The sequence below is a fragment of the Olea europaea genome, chromosome 15 (genome assembly GCF_002742605.1).
Source record: "Olea europaea var. sylvestris chromosome 15, O_europaea_v1, whole genome shotgun sequence".
Taxonomy (NCBI): Eukaryota; Viridiplantae; Streptophyta; class Magnoliopsida; order Lamiales; family Oleaceae; genus Olea; species Olea europaea.
This window is the reverse complement of record NC_036251.1, coordinates 26,179,692-26,203,252: the sequence shown is the minus strand read 5'-3', so window position 1 is coordinate 26,203,252 and position 23,561 is coordinate 26,179,692. Positions and strand designations below refer to the sequence as shown.

Sequence of the window (23,561 nt, the reverse complement as noted above, 5' to 3'; positions counted from 1 at the left end):
CCGGCTCATAGGGAAATCGTTGCTTTTTGCTACCACCAAGAATTGAGGTGGAGATTTCGTAGAGGTGGAGGTGGCGGTACCGGGTTGGTGTCGAATTTGGGATTTGGGTTGGGTTGGGGTGGGGTGGGAGGAAGAAGAAGAGAGCCAAAGAGGGTTGTGTTTTTTATTTTTTTTATTTAATGTGATAAATGAAAATTTACTCTTTTATCCCTTTTAAAATATTAAAAATGTGGTCAAAATTAAATTTTTGGTCCACTAACGGAATTGTGGATGGAAATCGTCCAAAAGAGCTTTACCTGCAACGGTTAGAAAGGTTAGGGGTGACGGCTGCAACAAATCAAAGGTTTGGGGAAAGTCTGCTAATGTTTCATAGGTTTGGGGCTTCTGCTACAATTTTCCCTTAATTTAATTCAATTTATGTATTATTTAATTTTTATTTACTATTTTTAATGTACGAGGAAATGATTTTATTTCTTACATACTAATGTATGTAATTTGATTTGTTAAATTTTAAAATATGATAAATATTAATAATTTCTTATAAATGTTTTTAACATGTATTAATTTTGCAGAATGGAGTCCCACATAGACAATATCATGAGAGCTTATTTGGAAAAAGTTACGTTGTATCGGTATTGGAGGAACTGGATGAGGAACATATAGTCATACTCCATTAATCATTCCTATGGTCATTCTATTCGTTGAAGGACATGCAATTTTTCAGCCAGATTATTGATTCCTTATTACAGGAAGAAATTATTTAAATTAAATATTAATTTTTTAATTTAAATGAGTAATTAAAGTAATAACTAAATAAAGAATAATATACAAAATCAATTAAAATAAGTAATTAAATAAGTAATTAAAATAAATAAATAATATACACAATCAATTAAAATAAATAACTAAATAAAGCAAATAAATATTAAATAAACAAATAAAACAAGTAATTAAAATAAAAACATAATAAATAATATACATAATCGATTGAAATAATTAATGAAATATTTAAATAAAAAATGAAATCAACTGTTAAATAAACAATTAAAACAAGTAATCAAATAAAGTAAATAAATATTAAACAATAATCAACTTTGTGATTTCTCACGTCGATCATGAAACCACTATTGTAACTTGTCACAAAAGTTCTCAATCGTTGTGAGAATTGGTAATTTTAGATCCTTCTTAAATAAAGTATTGAACGACTCTGCGTTGAAGAACCAAGGCATCGCTAGATCATCTATTCAAATTGATAACTCTAGATCCTTCTTAATTAATAAAATACTTAAAAGAATAAATTAAAGTAATTATGATTTAGGGAAATAAAAGTTTATTTCGAGAAAAGTTTTATCATTTATTTCAGTAATTATGATTTAGGGAAATGAAAGCTTTAATTACAAATTTTAAAAGCCGTTAGGTTCGATTTGTGCGGTCTTTGGAAATAAAAACCATACGTTTAGATAGATATTACAAATCAGTCGAGTCAATTTTTATTTAAGTACCTACTCGGTCAAGGAAACTTTTCGGTAGATGATTTTCTAAACTTATGTCTATATCCAGGAGTACGCGGTTGAACTTCAGGTGACAACAAATTATTAAGTGCTACAATCACAATGTAATCGAGAACTTCTCACTCGATTTCATTTGGTAGAGGAAATATAATTTCAGCATTATTGAATAATGTATTGAGTGACTCCACATTGTTCAACGTTATCATGTTGTATCGATATCCTGGAAAATGTTAACATGCTTAATGTTCGACTTCCATATTTGTTAGATATTTTCATGCACCAGTGTGATTTATGTTCTATTTCGCTCATGAACTTATCAAACTCTTCAAAACTGTAAATTTCTGCGGCTTTCCTAAACAATATACATAACATATTAAAACAATTAATTAATGAAATATTTAAACAAAAAATTAAAATAAATATTAATTTTTTTATTTTGGTAAGTCTTTAAAATATATAATTAAATAAAGTAATTATGATCCTGTTTGATTAAGATCCTATGAACAAATTAAAAGATCGTGTACTCAATCCAGCTTGTAAACTCCCACCAGACTCATGTCTCTATCTGATTACGATCCTGTGAACAAATTCTGTGTGTAACAATGAAACCATGGTGAATAGCAACTATGTCGAGAATAATGTTTAGATGTCAAAAGATTGATAGAGTTTCGACTTATTGGGAACTAATGAATTTCATTCTGTAAATATTTTATGAAAGTAGAAGGTAATAGTACTAGTTATCGAACCTTAACATTTTAACAGGATCTGTCTTTCGTTCTTTTCAAACTACAAACAAGTTCATTAATCATTTAGGTTTACAAGCAGTCATTTTTCTATCAAAACCATAACTTATAAGTGTATATTAAGTTTAAAAACAACAAATAAAAGAAAGAATAACGGAAAAATGACTTGAATGAGAATCTAAGACTTGTCGAAAGAAAAGAGAGAAAGAGGCAATTCAGGTAACAATTATCAGATACAAGCAGTCATTTTCTCTATCAAAACCATAACTTATAAGTGTATATTAAGTTTAAAAACAACAAATAAAAGAAAGAATAACGGAAAAATGACTTGAATGAGAATCTAAGACTTGTCGAAAGAAAAGAGAGAAAGAGGCAATTCAGGTAACAATTATCAGACTAACACGCAAAGGCGACTGACGATTCATTCAGAAGGGCAGACAAGCATCAAATGTTAGGAAAATGAAAGTTTATGTCGAGGGTTTTGAAACTTTAGACGTGATTTGTTGATATAGTTTGTTGAATTACGATTTGGATTGTTGTAAATATTTTTTTTTTCATTTTATATAATTTTGGAATAATTTTAGTTTAGTTTAGATATCGGGTGAGGACATGTGTTGTAAACTTGTTAATAAAATTAATGTTTTCGTTGTTTTTTCTTTTATTTGTTATTTTTAAATTTATTATTTACTTATCAGTTGTGGTTTTGATAAAAAAAAATGACTGCTTCATTTAATATAATTTTGGAATAATTTTAGTTTAGTTTAGATATCGGGTGAGGAAATGTGTTGTAAACTTGTTAATAAAATTAATGTTTTCGTTGTTTTTTCTTTTATTTGTTATTTTTAAATTTATTATTTACTTATCAGTTGTGGTTTTGATAAAAAAAAATGACTGCTTGTATGCCTAAATAATTAATGAACTTATTTGTGGTTTGGAAAGAAAGAAAGACAGAACATATCGATTGTGTGGAAATGTTAAAGTTACATAATTAGTAATACTACCTTTTACTTTCATAAAATAGTTAGAAAATGTACTAGTTCTAATTTCCAGTAAGCCGAAACCTTATCAATCTTTTATATCTAAACATTATTCTCGAGATAATTGTTACTTACCATGATCTCACTATTACACATAAAATTTGTCGATTGTGTGGAAATGTTAAAGTTACATAATTAGTAATACTACCTTTTACTTTCATAAAATAGTTAGAAAATGTACTAGTTCTAATTCCCAGTAAGCCGAAACCTTATCAATCTTTTATATCTAAACATTATTCTCGAGATAATTGTTACTTACCATGATCTCACTATTACACATAAAATTTGTTCATAGGATCGTAATCAGATAGAGAGATGAGTCTGGTGGGAGTTTACATGCTGGATTAAGTACAATCTTCTAATTTGCTCATATGATCGTAATCAGACATGATCATAATTACTTTATTTAATTATTTATTTTAAAGACTTACTGAAATAAAAAATTAATATTTAATTTAATTTCTTCTTTAAATATTTCATTGATTATTTTGTTTATTTAATTAATCATTTAGTCATAGTTGTATTCAAAAGTTGATCGACTTGCTTTTGAAGCCAAAATAATAAGGAATCAATAATTTGGGCGAAAAATTGCATGTCCTTCAACGGATAGAATGACCATAGGAATGATCGACGGAGTATGGCTATATTTTCATCGAGTTCTTTCAATACCGATACAACGTAACTTTTCCCAAAATGAGCCCTCATGATATTGTCTAGGTGGTACTCCATTCTGCAAAAATAATACACGTTAAAAACATTGATAAGAAATTATCAACATTTATTATATTTTAAAATTTAACAAATCAAATTACATGCATTAGTACGTAAGAAATAAAATAATTTCCTCGCACATTAAAAAGAGTAAATAAAAATTAAATAATACATAAATTGAATTAAATTAATGAAAAATAAATTAAATTCAAGAAAAAAATACATACATGAATGAGCAAAAAAATTAAAAGAAGAAAAAAATGAAAAATAAATTATGGGAAACGAATTAGATTAGAATTTTTTTTAAATTATAAGATTCAAATTTTGTTCTCTAAAAAATAAAAATTTTCGGGCCGGCCTGCCCGGACCGTGGTTCGTTACGGACTACATGAGTCCGGATCCAGACTGCCCCGAAGACTTTTCAAATTTCATTTTTATTTATTTTTTTGAATATTTTAAGAAGAAATTAAGTTAAATATTAATTTTTTTATTGAAGTTTTGTGAATGTTTTAAGAAGTAATTAAATTAAATATTAATTTTTTTATTGAAGTAATTGTTTTAAAAAAATAATTAAATAAAGTAGTTAAATATTAAGAAATGAAAAGTGTTTGATTTTTTAATTTGTAACTTAAGGGTATATTTATTTTTTAAAACAAAATTATGTCATTGTAATTTTATAAACAATTTAAGATTATTTTTGTCTTTTAACCTAGAAAAGGCTATTGTGAAGATTGACAAAAATTTTGGATTAAAGTGGTGAAGTGGCCATTTGATTTGGCCATTCTTAAAAGTACCCCATATGAAGACGGGGATGGATGTTTTTTTTCTTTTATTTATTTATTTTAATTTTTTATAGGGTTAAATAGCATGGTTACCTTTTAAACTTTTTAAATTGGTCAAAGTTTAATTTTATTGGTTAACTAACTGTCAAATGGATGATTTGGACACTAGTTGCATCTTTTTGAAAGGTTTGAGACTGTGGGTGGCACAAAATAAAGATTAGGATAAAGTCTGCAAAAAAGTAAAAAGTTAGAAACCCCTACTGCAATTTTCCCTTTTACTTTATACTGAATGGATTTTTTGTTGATTTAACTGAAAAAAGGAGAATAATTTCCTCTTTTTTCTTTTTTGGGTATCATAAACTTGCAACAATGGAGCAAACACAATCAAAGTTATTAGCTACTATTGCTTTGGGGATGGGACATCCTCTAGTCGTTACGAAGCCGACCTGCATTCCTAAGGAATGGAGTAAGGGTCGGACCTTATCGTGTTTCAATATCCCTAATTATTGAATGTACGAATCTCCCCCGAGGAGAACTTAGGGGGGCAACGTTTCGATTCTCTTTTATTATTATTATTGGCATGTTAGAATATAATTAAGAAAGAATACGCTGTCACCTATATCGAGTGTATCAATATGAATAGCACTAGCACATTTGACGGTTAGTCCATGCACGAGATTCTTATATCAAATTATCAAATGCAAGTACATCACACAGTTCTTGAATCAAGCATTCTAGAGTGAAATATATAGCCTCGGCTTCAGAGTGAGATCGGTCACCGGACTTAAAAACATGAACATCATTCCCAACGTGTACCCAACTACGTCCCGTGAGCTTCTTCGCTGCCTTCCTTCTCATCCTCTTCATCACCCTCCTCATCTCGTCCCACTTCCCCTCAGACGCATACACATTAGCCAACTGCACATACCTTGCTCCATTATCCCCTTCGACTTCCAATAGCTTGTTCTCCGCCATTCTTGCGAGTTCAAGATTTCGATTCATTTTGCAAGCATTCATAAACGTGCCCAATATTATGGTATCCGGCTCAATAGGCATCTTGTCGAAAAAGGCTACTGCCTTTTCGAGTTGATTCGACCTTCCATACAAGTCTAACATACATGCGTAGTGGTCGGTTTCAGGAGTTATTGCATAATCTTCTGTCATTGACGAAAAATACATCTCACCTTCTTCTACTAAACCACAATGCCGACAAGCTGATAGAATTGCAACAAAAGTTACAGCATCGGGTTGAAGGCCTGTTTGTTTCATTTCCTGAAAAAGCTTGATAGCTTCATATTCATATCCATGGTGAGCATAACCGGCTATCATTACATTGTAAACTACTAAATCTTTTGCTCTAGCTCTTTGGAAAGTACTCTCTGCATAGCTTATATTCCCACATTTTGAATACATATCAACCAAGGCACCAACAGTTTTCTCATCAGTTTTGATTCTCATTCTCAATGTGTGTGCATGAATTTGCTTACCAAGATCTATAGAGGCTTGTGTTGCACAGGCACTAAGCAGGCTGACAACGATCAAAGCGTCTGCAACTGTTCTTTCCTTGTTTTGAAACTCTCGGAAAAGATGAAAAACATCCTCGTATTGCTGTGATTTCACGTACCCAGAAAACATGGCTGTCCAAACGACAATATTTTTCTCTGCCAATGAGTCGAAAAGCCTTCTGGCTTCTAGCATGCTACCCCTTGTCGAGTATCCAACAATCATCGAAGTAATTGAGAACGAATTTCTCGTTCCAAATGTCTTGTGAACAGACTCAGCGTACCCCATATTACCACACTTGCAATAAACATCTACAATGCCACTGGCTATAAAGGGACTAGCCAACATCCCTTCTTTCAGAACCCAAGCATGAATTTCTTTCCCAAGCTTCAAACTCTTCAAAGTAGAACATGCATTCAAGACAGTAGCAAATGTGTGGACATCCCAGTTAAAACCCTCATCTGCCATGCACTTAAACAGCTCTATCGACTCGTCCTCACACCCATTCTGAACATATCCCGAGATCATCGTGTTCCAAGATACATTATCATTCAACTCCAGCTGAGTCGAAAATATTTCCTGAGCCAATTCCAACTCACCTTTTCTGCAACAAGCTGCCAGAATTGCATTCTTCACGACTACATCTGTCACCCCTTGACCACCGCTACCATTAAACACACTCCACGCATCCTCATAACATCCAGATTTAGAGTACATATCTATCAAAGAAGTAACTGCAAACCTACTAGAATCATTATTAGTCTTCACCATATATGAATGTAACTGCCTCCCATAACATAAAACCCTTAACTTAGCTACCAAATTAAGCAGTGTAGTTAGTGTAAACTCGTCCACCTTAACACTCTCACTCTCGTATTGCATTTGAACAAACAAATTCAGAGCCATATTTTCATGTCCCTCCGAGTTTGCATACCCACTTATCAACGAATTGTAGGTGACCGAATCTTTACATGGAGCAGAATCAAAGAAGAATTGTGCAGCAGTGAAGTTTTGGGATTTGATATGAGCGTTTATAATGGCATTCCAAGTGTACACATTTCGTTCGGGCATTTCATCGAACAGTTTACAAGCTTCTCCGACAAAACCTAGCTTTGAGTACAAGTGAATGAGTTGGTTGGCTGTGAAAATATTTGGGGTGAGACCCGATTTTATGGCATTGGCATGAAATTTGAGCCCTTCCTTCAGTGCCCTCATTTAAATATAATTGTTAATGCAGATTCATCGCCAAAAGGGAAGAGTTCACTGAAATTGGTTTACAACTCTCCAAGAATTTTGCAATTACGTGCTTTTAAATAGTTCTCTCCCGCCCAGGGAACCAAATATAGTAATATTTTTCCTCCCTGATTTGTCAAGAACAAAGCTTTCTACTATTTAAATTCCCGTCATGGCCCGTCTAAGTAGTCGGCATGGTCCACAGTGCAGGCAGAGCCTTTGGACCCATTTATACATAATCAACAATAGCATGGAATTATAACATTCTTCTTAACAATCAACAATCGAACCACAGTTTCCTGTCGGCATGAATGCACACCTCAGTACATATATGCATTCAGGAAATATTTCCTAAAACTACACGAATGTGTGAATTTTGAAGAAAATGGCATCTGTTTAATGGCTTGACACAGTAAATAAACAGATTTCATACAACTACTGGGAGTAAAAATCTCTATCAAGATCCACTCCTAACATGTGGTGAACTGGTCAGAGGAGAGCGAATCCGGCACATCAGGACTAGACATTTTACTCACAGATAAATTAACATTTTGCAGCTTTTCCTTCACAATTCATCATGTGCAAGGAATGGACTGAAATATTGTCTGACACTGTACCAGATGAACTAAATTCTTCACTTTCTGAACAGCCAGAAGAAAATTGATGAAATAATCACTCGTCCAACATGATATGAGAGGTATCTTCACATGGTCAACTATCTATATTGCAGTAGAATTATACCCAATATATCACAACTTCGATTCACAGAATACAACGTTGGCATCAAAATACACTGACCTTGCATCATCTGCCAAGAGAAATTCATCTAATCAGTTTAGAGGCCAAGCAATTGGTGCAAGAAGAGCAAATTGATTCTCATTAATCAAATATTTTTGCTGTCTACAATTTTGTATTAATTATTATTTTCAACATGTTCTTATTAATAACAAACAGTACAATTGAGGATAATAAAATTTAATGGTTTTATTCTTATCATTTAGTGTATAGTTTATTCCCATAATTCAACACCTATCTACTTTTTTAATCCTCTTGTAAATAGTTAACATTTGACTCGGGGAAGATTGGTATAAATAAGCCTGAAATCAAAACAAATACAAACGTAAGTTCACATGTTTACCTGCAATTTTGGCCAAAACATACTCTGCAGGCACATTGGTCTCTGCTTCAACAGCCGCTCTGGCAGCTGCAATGCCAACTGCCACACTTTGCATTATATCCAAACCAGCACAAAAAGAAGATAATGCACCACCAACTAAGCAATCACCAGCTCCAGTAAGCTTCACAACTGATGCAGGAAGTGCAGGAAAATGCACAGCAAATAGTAAAGAGCTTCCATCGGACGGTAGAGAACTAACAAATCTACTGGGGGGACAACTTGAATTCACAGTGCTATAAAGTTGTGCGCTGAAAGAATGAGGTTTGTTTCCCATGAAATCACGTCTCTTAAAGCCATGCATTTCTTTACAGAACAAGAAGACCCCATCTGATCCAAGAGTCACAATAACAACTCTAATGCCTTTCTCTAGCAAAACCCAGATAGCAGGTTTAAGCATTTGAAACAGCAATCCTGTGGATAACTTGGTGCTGCTACAATCTCTTTTAACTGGTAAAAAATTATCTTGACAAGAAAGAGCATTTGCCATAGACACAAGCTCATCTTCGTTGGGGGAGGCAAAACTAATCTGTCAAAGAACTTCGAATAAGTTGAAAAAGTTTTCTAAGATTATAAACATCATTTATCCTACAAATTCAGGGTAAAGTGTTGGAGAATAAGGAGTTCTGCTATTATCTATTTCCATATTCTTAGACTGTTTAAAAACCATGACAAAACAAGACTGAAAGGAACTCGCAACAGAAATATAAGCAAGATCAGATGGTTTAGATAGATAATTTTACGATTGAAAGAGACAGATCAACAAACAAACAAATGGAAAAGAGCTTATTCAAACGAGCTTAATCATAGGTATCATTGTGTGCCAGTACTCACATATTGTGCTACTGAAGCAATTCTTTTGGATTTAACAACTGATACAGGCTCGAACCACACAGGAGTCTTGCATTCTGCTGCCACTGAGAAACACGTTTAACCAATAAATATGTGTATCACCATATAACAGAAAATTGAGAGGGGAAGATATTAGTATAATAATGTATTGAAAATGCGATTACATAACGTACAAACGTTCCATTTTGATTTGCAACTTGCAATGAAAAATAGTTTTGACTAGTACAAAATGCGCATATTGAACAAAGGAACAAGCAAAACCCGAGTATTCACGAAACAGACAACTACATACAGAGATAATCTGTGTAATTGTAAGATTGTATTATCCTATAATTGAAGTTATTCTCCGGTGATAGAGCCAAGTCATAAGACTATAGGTGTGGCTTATTTACACGTACATTATATAACCTCGCATGAACTATTGTTAGAATCCATTCTATGAAAAGTAGGGTTCTAGAAGTAACAGTACATCTACAGGATTTCACTTTGTGCACGAGGCAGTAGGCAGATAAGATGTCATTGGCATTGGGAGAAAATTTTGTATTCAATAGAACAGTCGGCCTACTCAACTGACAACAGCTATATAAATACATTTGTTTTCTATCTTCATGTTGCAGGCCAGCTTAATTGATTTCTAAACACTTCCTGATACACGATAGGTGTTATTAAAAAATTTCATATGCACATAAAAAAAATTGCAAATAGGGATATATATATTTTTTTCTTCTCTCTCTCTAGATTATTCATGCAGATATACAGAGGAAGCAAGGAGGAGAGAGATCAACATTAATTGATTAGCCAACGTACTTCGACAAGATGCTACCAATGCTGGAGGACTTAAATTTGCATCAAGCATCAACACTGGAGCAGAACAGATATGGGTTCGGAATTTTTCTATCCACTTAGGTGTAAGAAACTTCTCCTGTTTCCATCACCATATTAGAGGTTGGAATTTGATTGCATCTCATAATTATTCTACCACGTTTTCTCCAGAGAACAACTTACAAGTGATTCAAAACAAGCAACAGCAGCTGCCAGCTCTCCTGTACCATCAAAGATGTTGCAAACTACTGCTGTCTCAATATCTTGGTGCTTTTGAATGCCTAATAAAGAACAAAGATTAGATCTTTCATTAGAATGCTTGTAATTTATTCAAGTTACTGAATTATTAAAAGGAAACATACTTCTCAAAATGCACCAGTTAATTAATCAATTAAGAAAAGGGAAGATAAGAATTAAAAAAAACAAGAAATGAAGTTTTTAGTGTTTTAAGATTCCAGGTCTAAAATATTTTCCCAGCACTATAAAGGGGAATATTAAACTGCATTTATTAACTGAAAACTTCAAAGTGTACCTTCCATGGAAAGCCCAGCAGATCTCCAGTGCTCCAACAGCAAATTTCCTAGTCAATAGAGAGATCACATACAATCACCAACTCCTCTCAGTGAGATTGTCTACGATTACCAGCAGAACTAGAAGGAAAAAATTCCAGATTGCAATGTGTAATAGCACAATAGACCAGTGCAACATTGGAGATTTACATACGAAAATCTAGAATGCGACTAAAACAAGTGTATGTACTGCTATGAGCTCCTACAGGCTGAAATTCATTACAGACAAATACATGAAGTACTGATCTCCAATATCCCAATTTATGTCTATCAATATCTGCAGTGGCAATGTTTATGGGGTATGATATATATTTTTATATTTAATCATGGAATACCTGAATAATGAATAATCGTGCACTTAATATGCCTTCTATATATTAAAAGTATCCATAGCTTTTTTACAGAATACCAAGTGATACAAAAATATCCATAATTTCAAATGAAAAATAATTGTGACTCGACAAAGAATCTAATGCTATTTCAACAGAAAAAGAAGTGACGATGTAATCAAAGATGTTGTTCATCCTCGTAGAATATATACCTGCCATGTCAAGCCCAAGTGTACTTATCATGAAAGGCTTTGTACCAAGCTTTGACATGCACTCAGCAACATTCCTTGCTACACCACCTAATGCATAAAGGACCTAAATTGAGAGGTCACACATCGCATACTGTCAATCACAAAATAACTTCGCATGCATTCTCCAATAGCTTTGCGAAAATTGAAGTTCTACATCTATCTATCTTTAGTGTGATAAATGCATTAGAAACCAACAAAAGGCACTATAACTTCAATATCACAACTAAAAAATACGCAACAATCTCAATAAATTTGGGGTCGGATAAATATAACACATATGTATACCTTCCCCGGAGTGGTGGTCCTGGGATTAGCTGGCATAGAAGAAGAGGCGTTTATGTCCAGCACCATTCCTCCTATAACTACCGGCTCTGCTTCATCATCTGAGACTTGCTCTCCTTTACTCGAGCTCTGAAATTAAACACAGACCATGAAAGAATTGCGAATAATTACTTGTTTATTACACTCATAAAATAAAATAAAATAAATCATAATTTGAAAGAACGAAACCGTGAAATGAGGAGCTCGTAGAAACCCCATAGATCTTGACTCCATTTTCGCTGTCTCGCAGAACTGGAGTAGCTTTATACTGATTTGTTCCGAGTCGGGAATTGGATTCTGGAAAGGCTTAAGATTGACTTGCAAAATTATTTTAGTGAAATAAATTTGCAAAAAATGGGAGCAAATACGAGCTTAGTGTGATTCTGGATGGATTAATTGGGATTTGATCCTCGCTTAACACTATAAAACTTATCTATTTCCTTTTTCAAATAAAAAAAGATGCGAGACTGTTTCGGAGTTATTTTGAGAATTGATTTTTTGATCATTGGGAGAAAAGTAGGGTCCACATGTGAAGAAAAAAAAATCAAATATGACAGATAGAATGGTGAAATAACGGTCAAAAAATCAATTTTTTAAGGCAAAAAAGCGCTCCCAAACAAGCTATAATAATTGATAAGTTCAAAGTTTAACTTGGAATTAGAACATTTAGGGCCAGCTTGCCAGTTTTCTTACTGGTTTTGCCCCTTTTGAATAGAGTAGTACTACAGATATATAAGTATATACATAGGGATGTCCATAATGTCAGGTGGCACTCTATCATTTGCATATTTAAAACATAATCAACTTTTTCAATCAATTTTTTTAACATTGTTTCTGAAATGTTAGAAAAGTTAATTTTTGGAGCACTAATTTTGGTTGGTTAATTTGAGCTGTATTTCACAAATCAGTGTTTTGACTATTTTCTCAATTTTTTAGGGATTTTTTTTTTCTAATTTCGCGGTCTAAAATAATTATTTTCCAATATAGGAAAAATTGTAACTAAGTCCTAAACCTTTCAAATTATTATAGAATATATTTAGATCTTTCATTTTTGTAGCTAAGGTTCCAACCCTTAAACGACGATGGCAGCTAGGGGACATGAGGGCGAAACCATCCAATCCTTTATCAGTTGACCAAAAAAATTAAAATTTTGACATATTCTGACTAATTAAGTGAAGGGTAAAATGGTCAAATTACTATTCCCTCAATCATTTTACCCTTCTTTTAATTAGTCTGAATAATCAAAATTTTAATCTTTGTGGTCAATTGACAGAGGAGTGAAGGGATTCTGTTTTAATTTTTATGGTCAAATAAATAATTTGTGAATGTGATTGTGAATTTGACTGATAAATAATTTGTGATCAATCATGAACTAAGTTGTAACTTATAAAATTTGTGATTTGTGACAAATGAATAATATGCGACCTATTAATTTGATAAATTTGTGATCGATGAATAAATTATAATCTATAAAATTTTTAATTTGTGACCATGAAATAATTTGTAACACACAAAATTTTTAATTTATGACAGAGAAATAATTTGTGACCAAAGTGTATAGAATTGTGACATTAGTATATTTAACTAATAGAAGACACGTTTAATTGATTGTTATATAAATAAATTTTAATAATTTTTGATTTTTGAATTTCTAAACCTTGTTTCTTAATTTTGAAATGAATCATAGTTAATCTCTTAGATGTCAAAATTTAATCTTTCATTAAAATAAGCTTAGAATAACTTCTTTAACTCTCATCAATGGTGACAGTTTTCTAACGCGAATAAATGATCGTCATTTCCACTTTCAAACTCTCAAATGCCATTGTATTTGACCGTATTAATTGATCTTACTCATTAACATATTATAGAACCTTCAAGCTCATAAATTACTTCAAATATCCCATTTAATTTTGGGCATAATTTTGTTTTTTTATTTTTTAAACCCACTTCTAAAGTATCTGCCCGCATTGGACTTTTGGGCATAATTTTTTTTTTTTTTTAAACCCACTTCTAAAGTTTCAATATCAATAGTAGTGAACATTCATAGTCTTTTTTCAATATTCGATATCCAGCTCAGAGAGAGAAACCCTATTAGACCCATTCCCTCAAAATTCAATTGACCCAAACCTATTTATTCATTTGAATCAATCCAACCCTTTGTCTGTGAGTGAGAGAATTCATTCCTGTTGTAGCGTCACAGTTTCAGCTCACACAGAGTATTAAAACTCGTAAGGAACAAGTGAAATATATAAATTATGTCGTTTTTAGTATTATCGTACTGTTATTTTATTTTTTTAGCGTCATTAAATCCATGACTAAAATCTCGACATTCAACGTCGAAAATTTTTTGCCCGCGCTGAACTAAAATCCCGGCTCTACCTCTGCAGGCATTTGCCCAAGGAGCAAAAAAAGACAAATGATGAATTTCTTATTAACAGAAATTACTGATTTTGCTGTTTTTTATTCTTGGTTACAGTGTGAGCATATCGAAAGAATGGTATTTAATCATACTCCGGAGGCTCTGTCGTGCATGGTTGATTTGTTTTGGGCTATGACATAATAATTAAATAAAATGTATTTTTGCCTAAGTCGAATAAGAATATGACATAATAATTAACCCATAATTACAACTCGTTGAGCTTATATCTTGGTTTCTCTTTATTGCAAGATTAGTACAAGAAACTTCTTCTATATATTAGAGATGATGCTTCTTATTTTAAGTCAAAATTTGATACATCCTAATAAAATGATATTCGGTCAACAATTATATTAATCAAATACATTATTCAATATACGTTGCATCCACATAGGATGCGATGAAGCTACGCGATATGTGGTTTGTGGCTATTGGAGGTTTGGCCGCAATTTGTTTGGGAGGAGCGATCTTTTTTTAAAAATGAAAGACATGTTTTGCCATGAAAATATCAAAAGCTTATTTGACATTTTTTCCTTTTTAACTATTAAAATTAAATAATCAAATAAATGCACATAGGATGACACGTATATTGACTATGTCAAGATTGTCATTGTCTCTGATTATAGATAACATTATTCAATTATTTATTTTACAATTGAAAAAAAGAAAGAAAATTCACAAAAATCCAAAATTTAAGCCCCCGTTTGATCCTCATTCTTGTCAAATTTTAATGGTTGGAATAATATTTTTTTGAAAAATGTGTGATTGAAAAAAAATGAAAAGTTTTTTATTTGCGTGTAATATTATTTTATGGAAGATTGTATGATTGAAAATAAGAGAGATAAAAAGAATGAGAAGGAGAATGGGAGCCAAACGGTGGCTATAATTTGTGGAAATTACATAAAACCAGGAACTTAAACATTCAGATTCAAAGTTTAGGGGTGAAGTATATTTATGAAAATATCAAGTATTATTAATTCTCCAAATTCAAATAAAAACCCTATTCATTTCACCCAATTTTGAGACTCGATTCCCGTCTTTTCATTCTCTCTTCTCGACGACGCATTCAACCACTGCAAAGGCGATGATGGAAATGCGTCAGTGCCGACGCTGGCGTGGAGAGGTGAAGCTGCTGGTTTGGGCCGTGTTTGAATGGGTCGCCGTTCACAGCAGCGTGGCGATCTATTGTTCATCCAAGCTGTTGAAGACGTTGAAATGAGGTTATTATTTGTGATAGAGTGAATATCAGGTCCAAGAAATTGCCCATTGATTAAAATGCCCTAAACAAACAGATCATAATCATTGAATTTTATGTGGCTAAACAACTTCAAAATAAACAAACAAACCTGTTGGCGAACTCCAAGAGAATAAATGTCACCATAAGAAACATTCCAGGGAAAGAACTCGTAAGGGTCTTCAACTTCAGCAATTGCTAAAGCTACAAATAGAAACACTAATTTTAGCGTCATTTTCATTGGAGAACTAGCCTCCATATGGTTGGTTGTGTGAACGAGGGTTTCTGAGAATTTAAAAAGGCTATAGTGAACAATAAGGCATGGAGGCAGTGGTGCTCATGTTGGTAAGGTGATGGTGGCTGTAGAGGCAGTGATGACTAATATTGTTGTGTTGTTGATGATGTTGGTGGTGATTGTTGTGATGGCGATAATGGGTGGGGTGTCTGTTACCAACATTTGTCATCTGTGACCATGTAGTTGATTTGAGACCAACAAATTGTGTCCATGTGACTCATAAATAAAATGTGACCTGTAATTTGAATAATCAGTGATCTCGAAATAATTTTTGAAATAATCTGTGACAAAAAAAAAATTATTTGTGATCATAAAATAATCTGTGACAAACTAATTTAACGATATGTGACCTATTAATGAATTTGTGACCTATAATTATGAATCCATGACCATTATTTTATAACTGTGATTTTATTATATTTATTTAATAATATTTTTAATTAATTAAATATACACATGAATTTTGAATTTTCAAACTTTATACCTAATTTTTGAAATGGTGTAAAGAATATTAAAGAAATATGATTTTTTTTCCATTTTAATTTTAAAGTAAGCCCATTGGACCTACGCTTGTTAAAAAGAGAAAAAAATAATAATAATAAGAAAAGAAAAACCCTATAAATTCCTCACACCAATTCTTCTTCGTTTTTGTAACCGTCAGCTGCTCATCATTCAGCAACTATTTCATTTCCACAAATCGAGGTTTCTTTTTCCTTTTCATTTTTCTCTTTTTCAATTAATTACTAATTTCTATAATTCCTTTTTGTATTTTGTGTTTTGCGTTTGAATTTTCATGTTCACGTTTCGCAGTATCATACATTGCATGTGAATTATGAAACGCGAAATATACAGAGATTCTTACTTCGAATTTTCCTTCTTTTTTTTTTTTTATAATTTAGTACAAAAATAAGAAAGGCCTCGAAACCAGATTTTATGAGAATTATTAATTATTTTCCATATAATTCTGCTAAGTAATAATGTAGATCTAATTGATATGAGAATTTTACGCCTAGGGCACAATTTGTACCACATGCTTCACTTGTGTTTTATGTTATTAATTGTTCTTAATTTTATTTATTTTTCGAGTGAGCATGCACGAATGCATACAGCTAAATTTTTATTTTTATTTTTTTAAAGCACGAATTTAAGGTTATTTTATGCAAAAATTGCTTGTGTAAAATTCTTTCCAAGAATCATTATTATCGGTTTGTGAAATTATAAAGGATTTCTAAAATATTTATATACTTGTGACATTATTTATATTTATAGGCCTAGAAGCAATTTAACATTTAAAAAAAAATCTAATAAATTAGACTAGAAGTCCTAGCATAACAAATAATTTAATTAACAATGAATTTGCAAAAAATAAGAAATAAATTATTTGAAGTAATGATTTTAGATTCATCACATTTTGCTAGAGCATGTTAGAAATAGGTCGACACTTTTGAATTGACTAGTGTGACCGCTAACCATTATAAGTGACTTTCAACTGCGTGATTACATTGTCTGAGTAGCTTTGACAAATAATTGTTGTTTTTCTATCTAAATATAGTATATTGTTAATTGTACGTGTATGTTCATTGCCCTATCCATGTCCTTTTTCATCTTCATTAACCCATAATCTTTTCATTTGAATTTTACATTTTAGGGAAATTTTCGATTACTTTTTGAATTTGTCGACGCATTTATTTCTTTTTCTTCATAAAAAATGTTTCAAATCGTGATAATTTAAAATATAATGGTCACAATTTGTTTATTGAGAGAATGTAACTTTTGTACATGCGTGTATTTTTATGTACGTCACTTTTCATTGCTCCATTGTCTGGAAAAGAGGTTTATTAGGTTTATTATTTACAAATAATTGGCTATTTTGCAAGGAGATGGACAACATTGTAGATTCTATGGAGAATGCATATCAAGAGTTTGTTAACGCAACCTCAAGCTTTCTTGAGGCTACTCACACTTCTGGTGGTGAAAAGAGTGAAGCCAGTGATGCTGCTATCCAAAACTTTAGCCAACGATATGAATTGTTTAAAATTGCATGTGATCAAGCTGAAGAATTTGTGACTAACATGAAGCAAAGCATTACAAACAAATGTGTTGTGGACGAGGCTACATATGAAAGAACAAAAGAAGAGTTTCTCGTAGATGACGTCGAATTTGAAAAAGATGATGTCGCACTCGATTCTCCAATCGAATATCCCACAACAATGCCTATGACTCCTGAATTTTCTCCGGATCATGTTACATATGAGGATATTAAAGTCGAGGAGGACGATGAATTGGATAAGAAATAAATCATTAGCCTTGTAAATTGTACTTATTATCAAAAATTAAATCATTTTAGAAGATAAGGACATTATCAATAAAATCGTCTTGGATTCTAATTTTTTGCAATTTTCTTAGTGGTAATGATCTTTTTGGAAGGATCGGTTTAATTGAAAAAATGCGACCTTAATTTATTTATATTTCTAGCTCAACACATTAATCTTGATAGAAACATCTAAAGATGAAATCAATTTTATTTGCCCTGTATAAATGTGTTATAGACAACATTTTGGACTTATTTTTCCTTCATGATATAACATTGATAGAATTTTGAATTGGGCTGGACTCAGGCCAAGGCTCAGATTTCTTCCGAACAACTATTAGAGATTGGTTTGAGGAAATTAGGCCCATTACTTTAAAAAAATAACAAATTAGATTTATACCTACAAAGATTAAAACATTCCCCTACCGTATTTAATACGTTCATTTCCTTCTTCCACGTCATAATTAACATCCGCAGGTCCCTCTCCAGTCAACACCAGAACCTCAACCACTACACCCTCATCTCCATTTTTCTTAACATCATCTCCAATTTTCTTTCTTTGACCTACATTTGATCAATTCCTCATTCTTCCAGTTCTTTACATGCTTTCTTATACGTTTTCTCTGTCTCTTTCTTGCTACAGTGGTGGTGGCGGAGATGGTGCTTTTGACGGTTGGAAGGCTCCTCTGAGTCTTTAAGAGAAACTGAGCAATGTCGATTGTACTGCATAGGTTCATCTCTGCCTCTCTTTCCCTGAACCGTGGTTGCCACAACTTCGCTGTCCTGTACTACCTCCAACTTCACTGCCACCAATGGTCCTGAGTATTTCTGGAGCGAGGATGAGGATGTTGTGCTCTAACTCAAGTAAAGCCCACCAATTTCAGGATTGAGATAATGATTTCGAAGAAATGTAGGAAAGGGGCTGAATCTTGGGAGTTTAGGTGGTGGATTGTATGAATTATGTGCCATCTAGCCTGTCACTAGAATTCAATCGTTCATAGGGATTTGAAGTTTAAAGCCTTCCAATTTCATAATCTTGACAACTGGGTTTCTCTAAGCTTGTTGTATTTAACAAATTTATGATAATAAAGTATATGAATGTATATATAAGAGTTTTCTGATGCAAGGAATCAAAATTATGTTATGTAAACAGACCCTTCCATTTAGATTCTTCTTCTTGTAATTTGCAACAATAGCCAAGTTCTATATCAGGTGGTGCTGTAATTGATGAATTCTAGAGAGAAGTTCTTACTTACAAGCAGTGGGAAAATACTACTCTATAGATCTTGTGTTCTTAGGATTTCAACAACTTGTTTCTAGTACCCGATTTCACCATTTCTTGATTGAGCATTGAATTTGTATAAAATTGACTTAGTTGGAGATCAATAGGTTCGCTAAATAGGTAGATGAAGATTGCAGTGAATTGACTTAAAGACGCTTAGCGTTTCAATTGGTGTTTTATCTGGGAACTGACTTAAAAATGCTTGGCGCTAAACGGAGAAAAGGAGTGATGATATCTGTGTCACTTTAACGTAATTTTATTGAATTGATTCCAATGTTTTAATTTGTGCTTTATCATGTTTTTGAGTGTTTGTAATGTTTTTGAATTTTTGTCACATTTTTTAGTGTTTGTTACCTTTTTTCTCACTTCTTGAAATTTCTGTTACTTTTTTTATTAACAAACATCACTTTTTAAATAAAAGTGACATAATTGTCACTTTTTAATTAAAAAAAAAAAGTGACATTGTTCCGCTTAATTTTACAGGTATTTTTTTATTTTTTTTGTCATTTTCTTAAAATATTTTGTCATTTTTTTGAATGGCAAACATAACTTTTTAATAAAAGAGACATTATAAGTAACACTTAATTTAAAAAAGTGATATCGTGTCACTTTTTTAAGAAAGTAACATTATGCACTTTTTAATAAAAAAGTGATATTAAAAAGTGACAACTATATCACTTTCTTGAAATTTCTGTCATTTTTTTGAATTTTTGTTGTTTTTTTAGTATTTGTCACATTTTTTGAAATTTTGATACTTTTTTTTTTAGTATTTGTCAATTTTTTTAGTCGCCTTCATGAAATTTTCATCACTTTTTTTAATGATAAATATCACTTTTTAATAAAAGTGACATTTGTATAACATTTTTTGAATAAAAAATGACATTAAACTTTTAAAAGTGACGTTGTATCACTTTTTAAGAAAAAGAGACACATTATTTATAAAAAAGTTATATTGTGTCACTTTTTTTTAATTTTACATAGTATTTTTTACTTTTAAAAGACTTTTCATATGATTTTTCAAAAGATCCTTAATTTTAAAGATATTTTTGTAAGTTGCCCGATTGGTTTTTGGATGTAGCCCAATTGATGATATGTGCCGGCCCATGTAAACCTTAAAAGGGTAAAGATCCATCAAAATTCTGTAGAATCTCCTCTGAATTTCGGGTACATTAATCTCTGAAGGTACTTAATTATCTTTTCGATTTTCGTTTTCAAGTTTCAATTTTCGGAATTTTGTTTGATTTAATACCTTTATTATGTTTTCATAGTTCTAATTAATGAATTATTTGATTATGCTAATTGATTAAAGTTCAAATAGATTGAACTGCTGCAAAGAGGGAAAATGAAGAAATACAGAAATCCTTCCACTTCGAGACATGTTAATTTCATGCTTGATTAAATGACTACTGTAGAAACAATTTCAATTTGGATTTATGAAGCATGCAAGTTTGAAATAACAAATTTGTGAATTGGATCTTGACACGTTGTGAAATTGAAATGACAAATTTGTGAAGTAGGTTTTGTGAAATTGAAACGACAAATTTGTCTATTATTTAGTACGAAGCCAACTACAACTTGCGACGCGACCGGCAACCACCAACTGGTGCGATTTTGTTTTTCTTTTTAGGTTTTGTATTTTATTTTTCAAAATAATGCCTTAATTGAGGCAACAGATCTCCCTGTAAATTTTTCAATTTGCTCTTGATTTGCTTTTTGCTTCTAGTTTGACTTCTTAAACTGTGGACTAAGATTTGGCAATCCTCACCTTTAAGTAGCAAAGCCTTGACTGGAACAAAAAAGGGTTTGAAATTAGGTGAGTTCAATGAGTTTTGGGAGAATGAAGGTAGTTCGAGACACTATTCTATGGCAAACACACCACACTGAAATAGAATTTTAGAGTGGAGAATGGCAACACCAAAAGAGGTATTGCCTAGTACTCTTGTAGATTACTAACACTTGAGATTGTCTAGGTATCCTACTTCCTAACCATAAGAAGGACAGAATTTAATTTGAGGATAGTGAAATGAATATTCGCAAACTATGCATTTGGTAAGTGCTTCCGGTCAGGATAAGAAAGACTAAAATATTAGTAAGCACGGAAAGTCAAGACTTTTGATTATTTTCAGCAATGAAACACTTGAAGAAGGCAATTGTTAACAACATGGAGGAAGAAATTCTCGCTGCTTGGGTGACCCTCTACATAATTTGTTGTGAACATCGATGTAGATTTTAGTATAAATGAATTTTATAGTGAAAAAATCACCGAGCGTAAATCCAGTAGACAATGTCAAAGTATGACATTTTTGTTATATATTAATTTTATTCGTACATTGACTCTTAATTTTCTGGCTTTCCTCTGTCGTTGAAGAATCACATCAATTCATCTTCTTTTTTTTAACTCATGGTTTTAGGAAGCAACACCCAGTCAAGCTCTAGAATGCCATCTTCTACAATGTAGTGCACTCTATGTTCATGTGTGTGCACATTGTTTACATGCACGCTTACTTTTAAATGTCTGGCATTCATCGTGTGTGTCTGTGTCATTCGCATCATATTCACTAAACTTCACATTGGTAGGAGATGGCTCGTTACATTTTGTTAGTGCCAAAAGTAATAATCAATAAGATTTTTTTTTTTTTTTTTAATTTGTATTTATTTATCTCCATTGATGTTTACATCACGCGATCCATAAAATTGGATTTAAAGAAGATCCAGTTTCCAAAATTAAAGTACAAAAAGGGCTAGGAGAGGATTTGGGGCGTATAATGGCATGTGATATCACTTGATCCTGTTCCAGACGGACCATTTTGTCTTTTTAATTGTGTTCTTTTGCATTCATGTCGGATTGCACTTTGTCATATCTCATACTTTATCAATCTTACAGGGGCTCAGCAGTTGTTTATCTCATTGGCACTTTGTAGATTCTTAAATGGACAGTATCGTAGATTCTGTGAATAATGCGTATCAGGAGTTTATTGCAGCAGCTTCCAGCTTTCTGGAATCAAAAGAAAACTCTGGCGGCCTAAAGACTGTGGCCAGTGATGTTGCCCTTGAGAACTTTAAGCAACGATGGGAATTATTCAGAGTTGCTTGTGATCAAGCAGAAGAGTTTGTGGAATCTGTGAAGCAAAGAATAGGGTCTGAGTGTCTAGTTGATGAGGCCACTGGCTCTGTTGCTCAGAAACCTGGTCAGCCTGTTCAAAGTGGTCTTCCACCTATCAGTGCCGTTCGATTGGAACAAATGAGTAAAGCTGTCAGATGGCTGGTGATTGAATTGCAACAAGGTTCTGGAACTGGTGGTGGTTCATCGCAACCCCACCCTACAGCTCCCTTTGATGCTCGATTTACCGAAGATGCTGGTCAATAGGTATTCCAAACACTCTTTATGCAATTTGGTGGAGGTCGTGAACCTGAAACTTCAGTGTCACAGTAGAGGATGGCCAGGAAGCTGATAAAAAAAATTCCAAACCTGATGTTGTAGTAAAAAACACATACTTTCTTCATAGTATTTAAAGTAAACATTGTAGCTGATAATATATTTAGTTATCGGAGAAAATGGTTATTGATGTTTTAAGAGGGAATCCCGTTAGTTCAGAATTGATCTGAGCTTCCATTTGCCTAATTCAGTGCCACGCATTTCATGGCTACCGCGTTTATTTTTGCAGGAAAGAAGCTTTCTACTTCGATTATGTACTTTGACCGGCCACTGAGAACCCATGTTCACGTTGGTAAACAGACTATTCAAGTAAAAGTGCCTGGGATTGTATCTGAAATGCAGTATATAAGTTACGAAGCATTTCTTGCTAATGTACTTCAAGTTTCGACTGCATTCTATCATGTTTTATAGTGTCAGTTTGTCTTGTACACGTGAATCTTGATGCAATTATGTTGCTTGTATTGTGCAATTGTTTTGCCCCTGTGATTAATTTTAATGGTGTAACGAGTGCCACCCAACACAGCCCCGTCTGAAGTTTACTCTGTTAATCTTGTAATGAAAACCATCGGCTTTGATGGTGATCGCTTTACGGAAGCTGCAATATTAGAATGAGCTTATGCCAACTAAACCAGTGCTCCTACTAAATAGTTTGTGAGTTAAGATTTGCTGTTTAATATTGGCTGTCAACCAATGATTAATCAACACATCATTGTACACCTATTTTTAAGCACAGGTGATTGAAAAAAAAT

At 32.5% G+C, this 23,561-nt stretch overlaps 4 protein-coding genes across 6 annotated transcripts; 2 read left to right on the top strand and 2 right to left on the bottom strand.

The window, feature by feature from the left end:
• Window positions 1-5,411: 5,411 nt before the first annotated feature.
• Window positions 5,412-7,692, bottom strand: LOC111410665 (putative pentatricopeptide repeat-containing protein At3g18840). The gene has a single exon (XM_023041117.1). The coding sequence runs from the start codon at window positions 7,500-7,502 to the stop codon at window positions 5,466-5,468; it is 2,037 nt and encodes a 678-aa protein (XP_022896885.1). The 5' UTR covers window positions 7,503-7,692; the 3' UTR covers window positions 5,412-5,465.
• An 81-nt stretch (window positions 7,693-7,773) lies between these two features.
• LOC111410666 (pseudouridine kinase) lies at window positions 7,774-12,238 on the bottom strand. 2 transcript variants are annotated; one of them, XM_023041119.1, is made up of 9 exons: window positions 12,028-12,238; window positions 11,803-11,928; window positions 11,479-11,581; window positions 10,901-10,948; window positions 10,552-10,649; window positions 10,354-10,468; window positions 9,529-9,611; window positions 8,659-9,223; window positions 7,774-8,328 (listed from the first exon to the last, which is right to left on the bottom strand). In XM_023041119.1, exons 1-9 carry the CDS (start codon window positions 12,070-12,072, stop codon window positions 8,270-8,272), a joined length of 1,242 nt encoding a protein of 413 aa, XP_022896887.1. In that variant the 5' UTR covers window positions 12,073-12,238; the 3' UTR covers window positions 7,774-8,269. The 2 variants fall into 2 exon arrangements, with proteins under 2 accessions (XP_022896887.1, XP_022896888.1); XM_023041120.1 differs by lacking the exon at window positions 12,028-12,238 and having other exon boundaries at window positions 11,479-11,565; window positions 11,803-11,929.
• A 4,170-nt stretch (window positions 12,239-16,408) lies between these two features.
• Window positions 16,409-18,135, top strand: LOC111411061 (mediator of RNA polymerase II transcription subunit 32-like). Its single transcript, XM_023041635.1, has 2 exons — window positions 16,409-16,485; window positions 17,661-18,135. The coding sequence occupies exon 2, from the start codon at window positions 17,664-17,666 to the stop codon at window positions 18,078-18,080; it is 417 nt and encodes a 138-aa protein (XP_022897403.1). The 5' UTR covers window positions 16,409-16,485; window positions 17,661-17,663; the 3' UTR covers window positions 18,081-18,135.
• Window positions 18,136-20,494: 2,359 nt separating this feature from the next.
• Window positions 20,495-23,330, top strand: LOC111410664 (mediator of RNA polymerase II transcription subunit 32-like). 2 transcript variants are annotated; one of them, XM_023041116.1, is made up of 4 exons: window positions 20,543-20,558; window positions 20,894-20,979; window positions 22,261-22,743; window positions 23,042-23,330. In XM_023041116.1, the coding sequence occupies exon 3, from the start codon at window positions 22,306-22,308 to the stop codon at window positions 22,741-22,743; it is 438 nt and encodes a 145-aa protein (XP_022896884.1). In that variant the 5' UTR covers window positions 20,543-20,558; window positions 20,894-20,979; window positions 22,261-22,305; the 3' UTR covers window positions 23,042-23,330. The 2 variants fall into 2 exon arrangements, with proteins under 2 accessions (XP_022896883.1, XP_022896884.1); XM_023041115.1 differs by lacking the exon at window positions 20,894-20,979 and having other exon boundaries at window positions 20,495-20,558.
• Window positions 23,331-23,561: the final 231 nt, after the last annotated feature.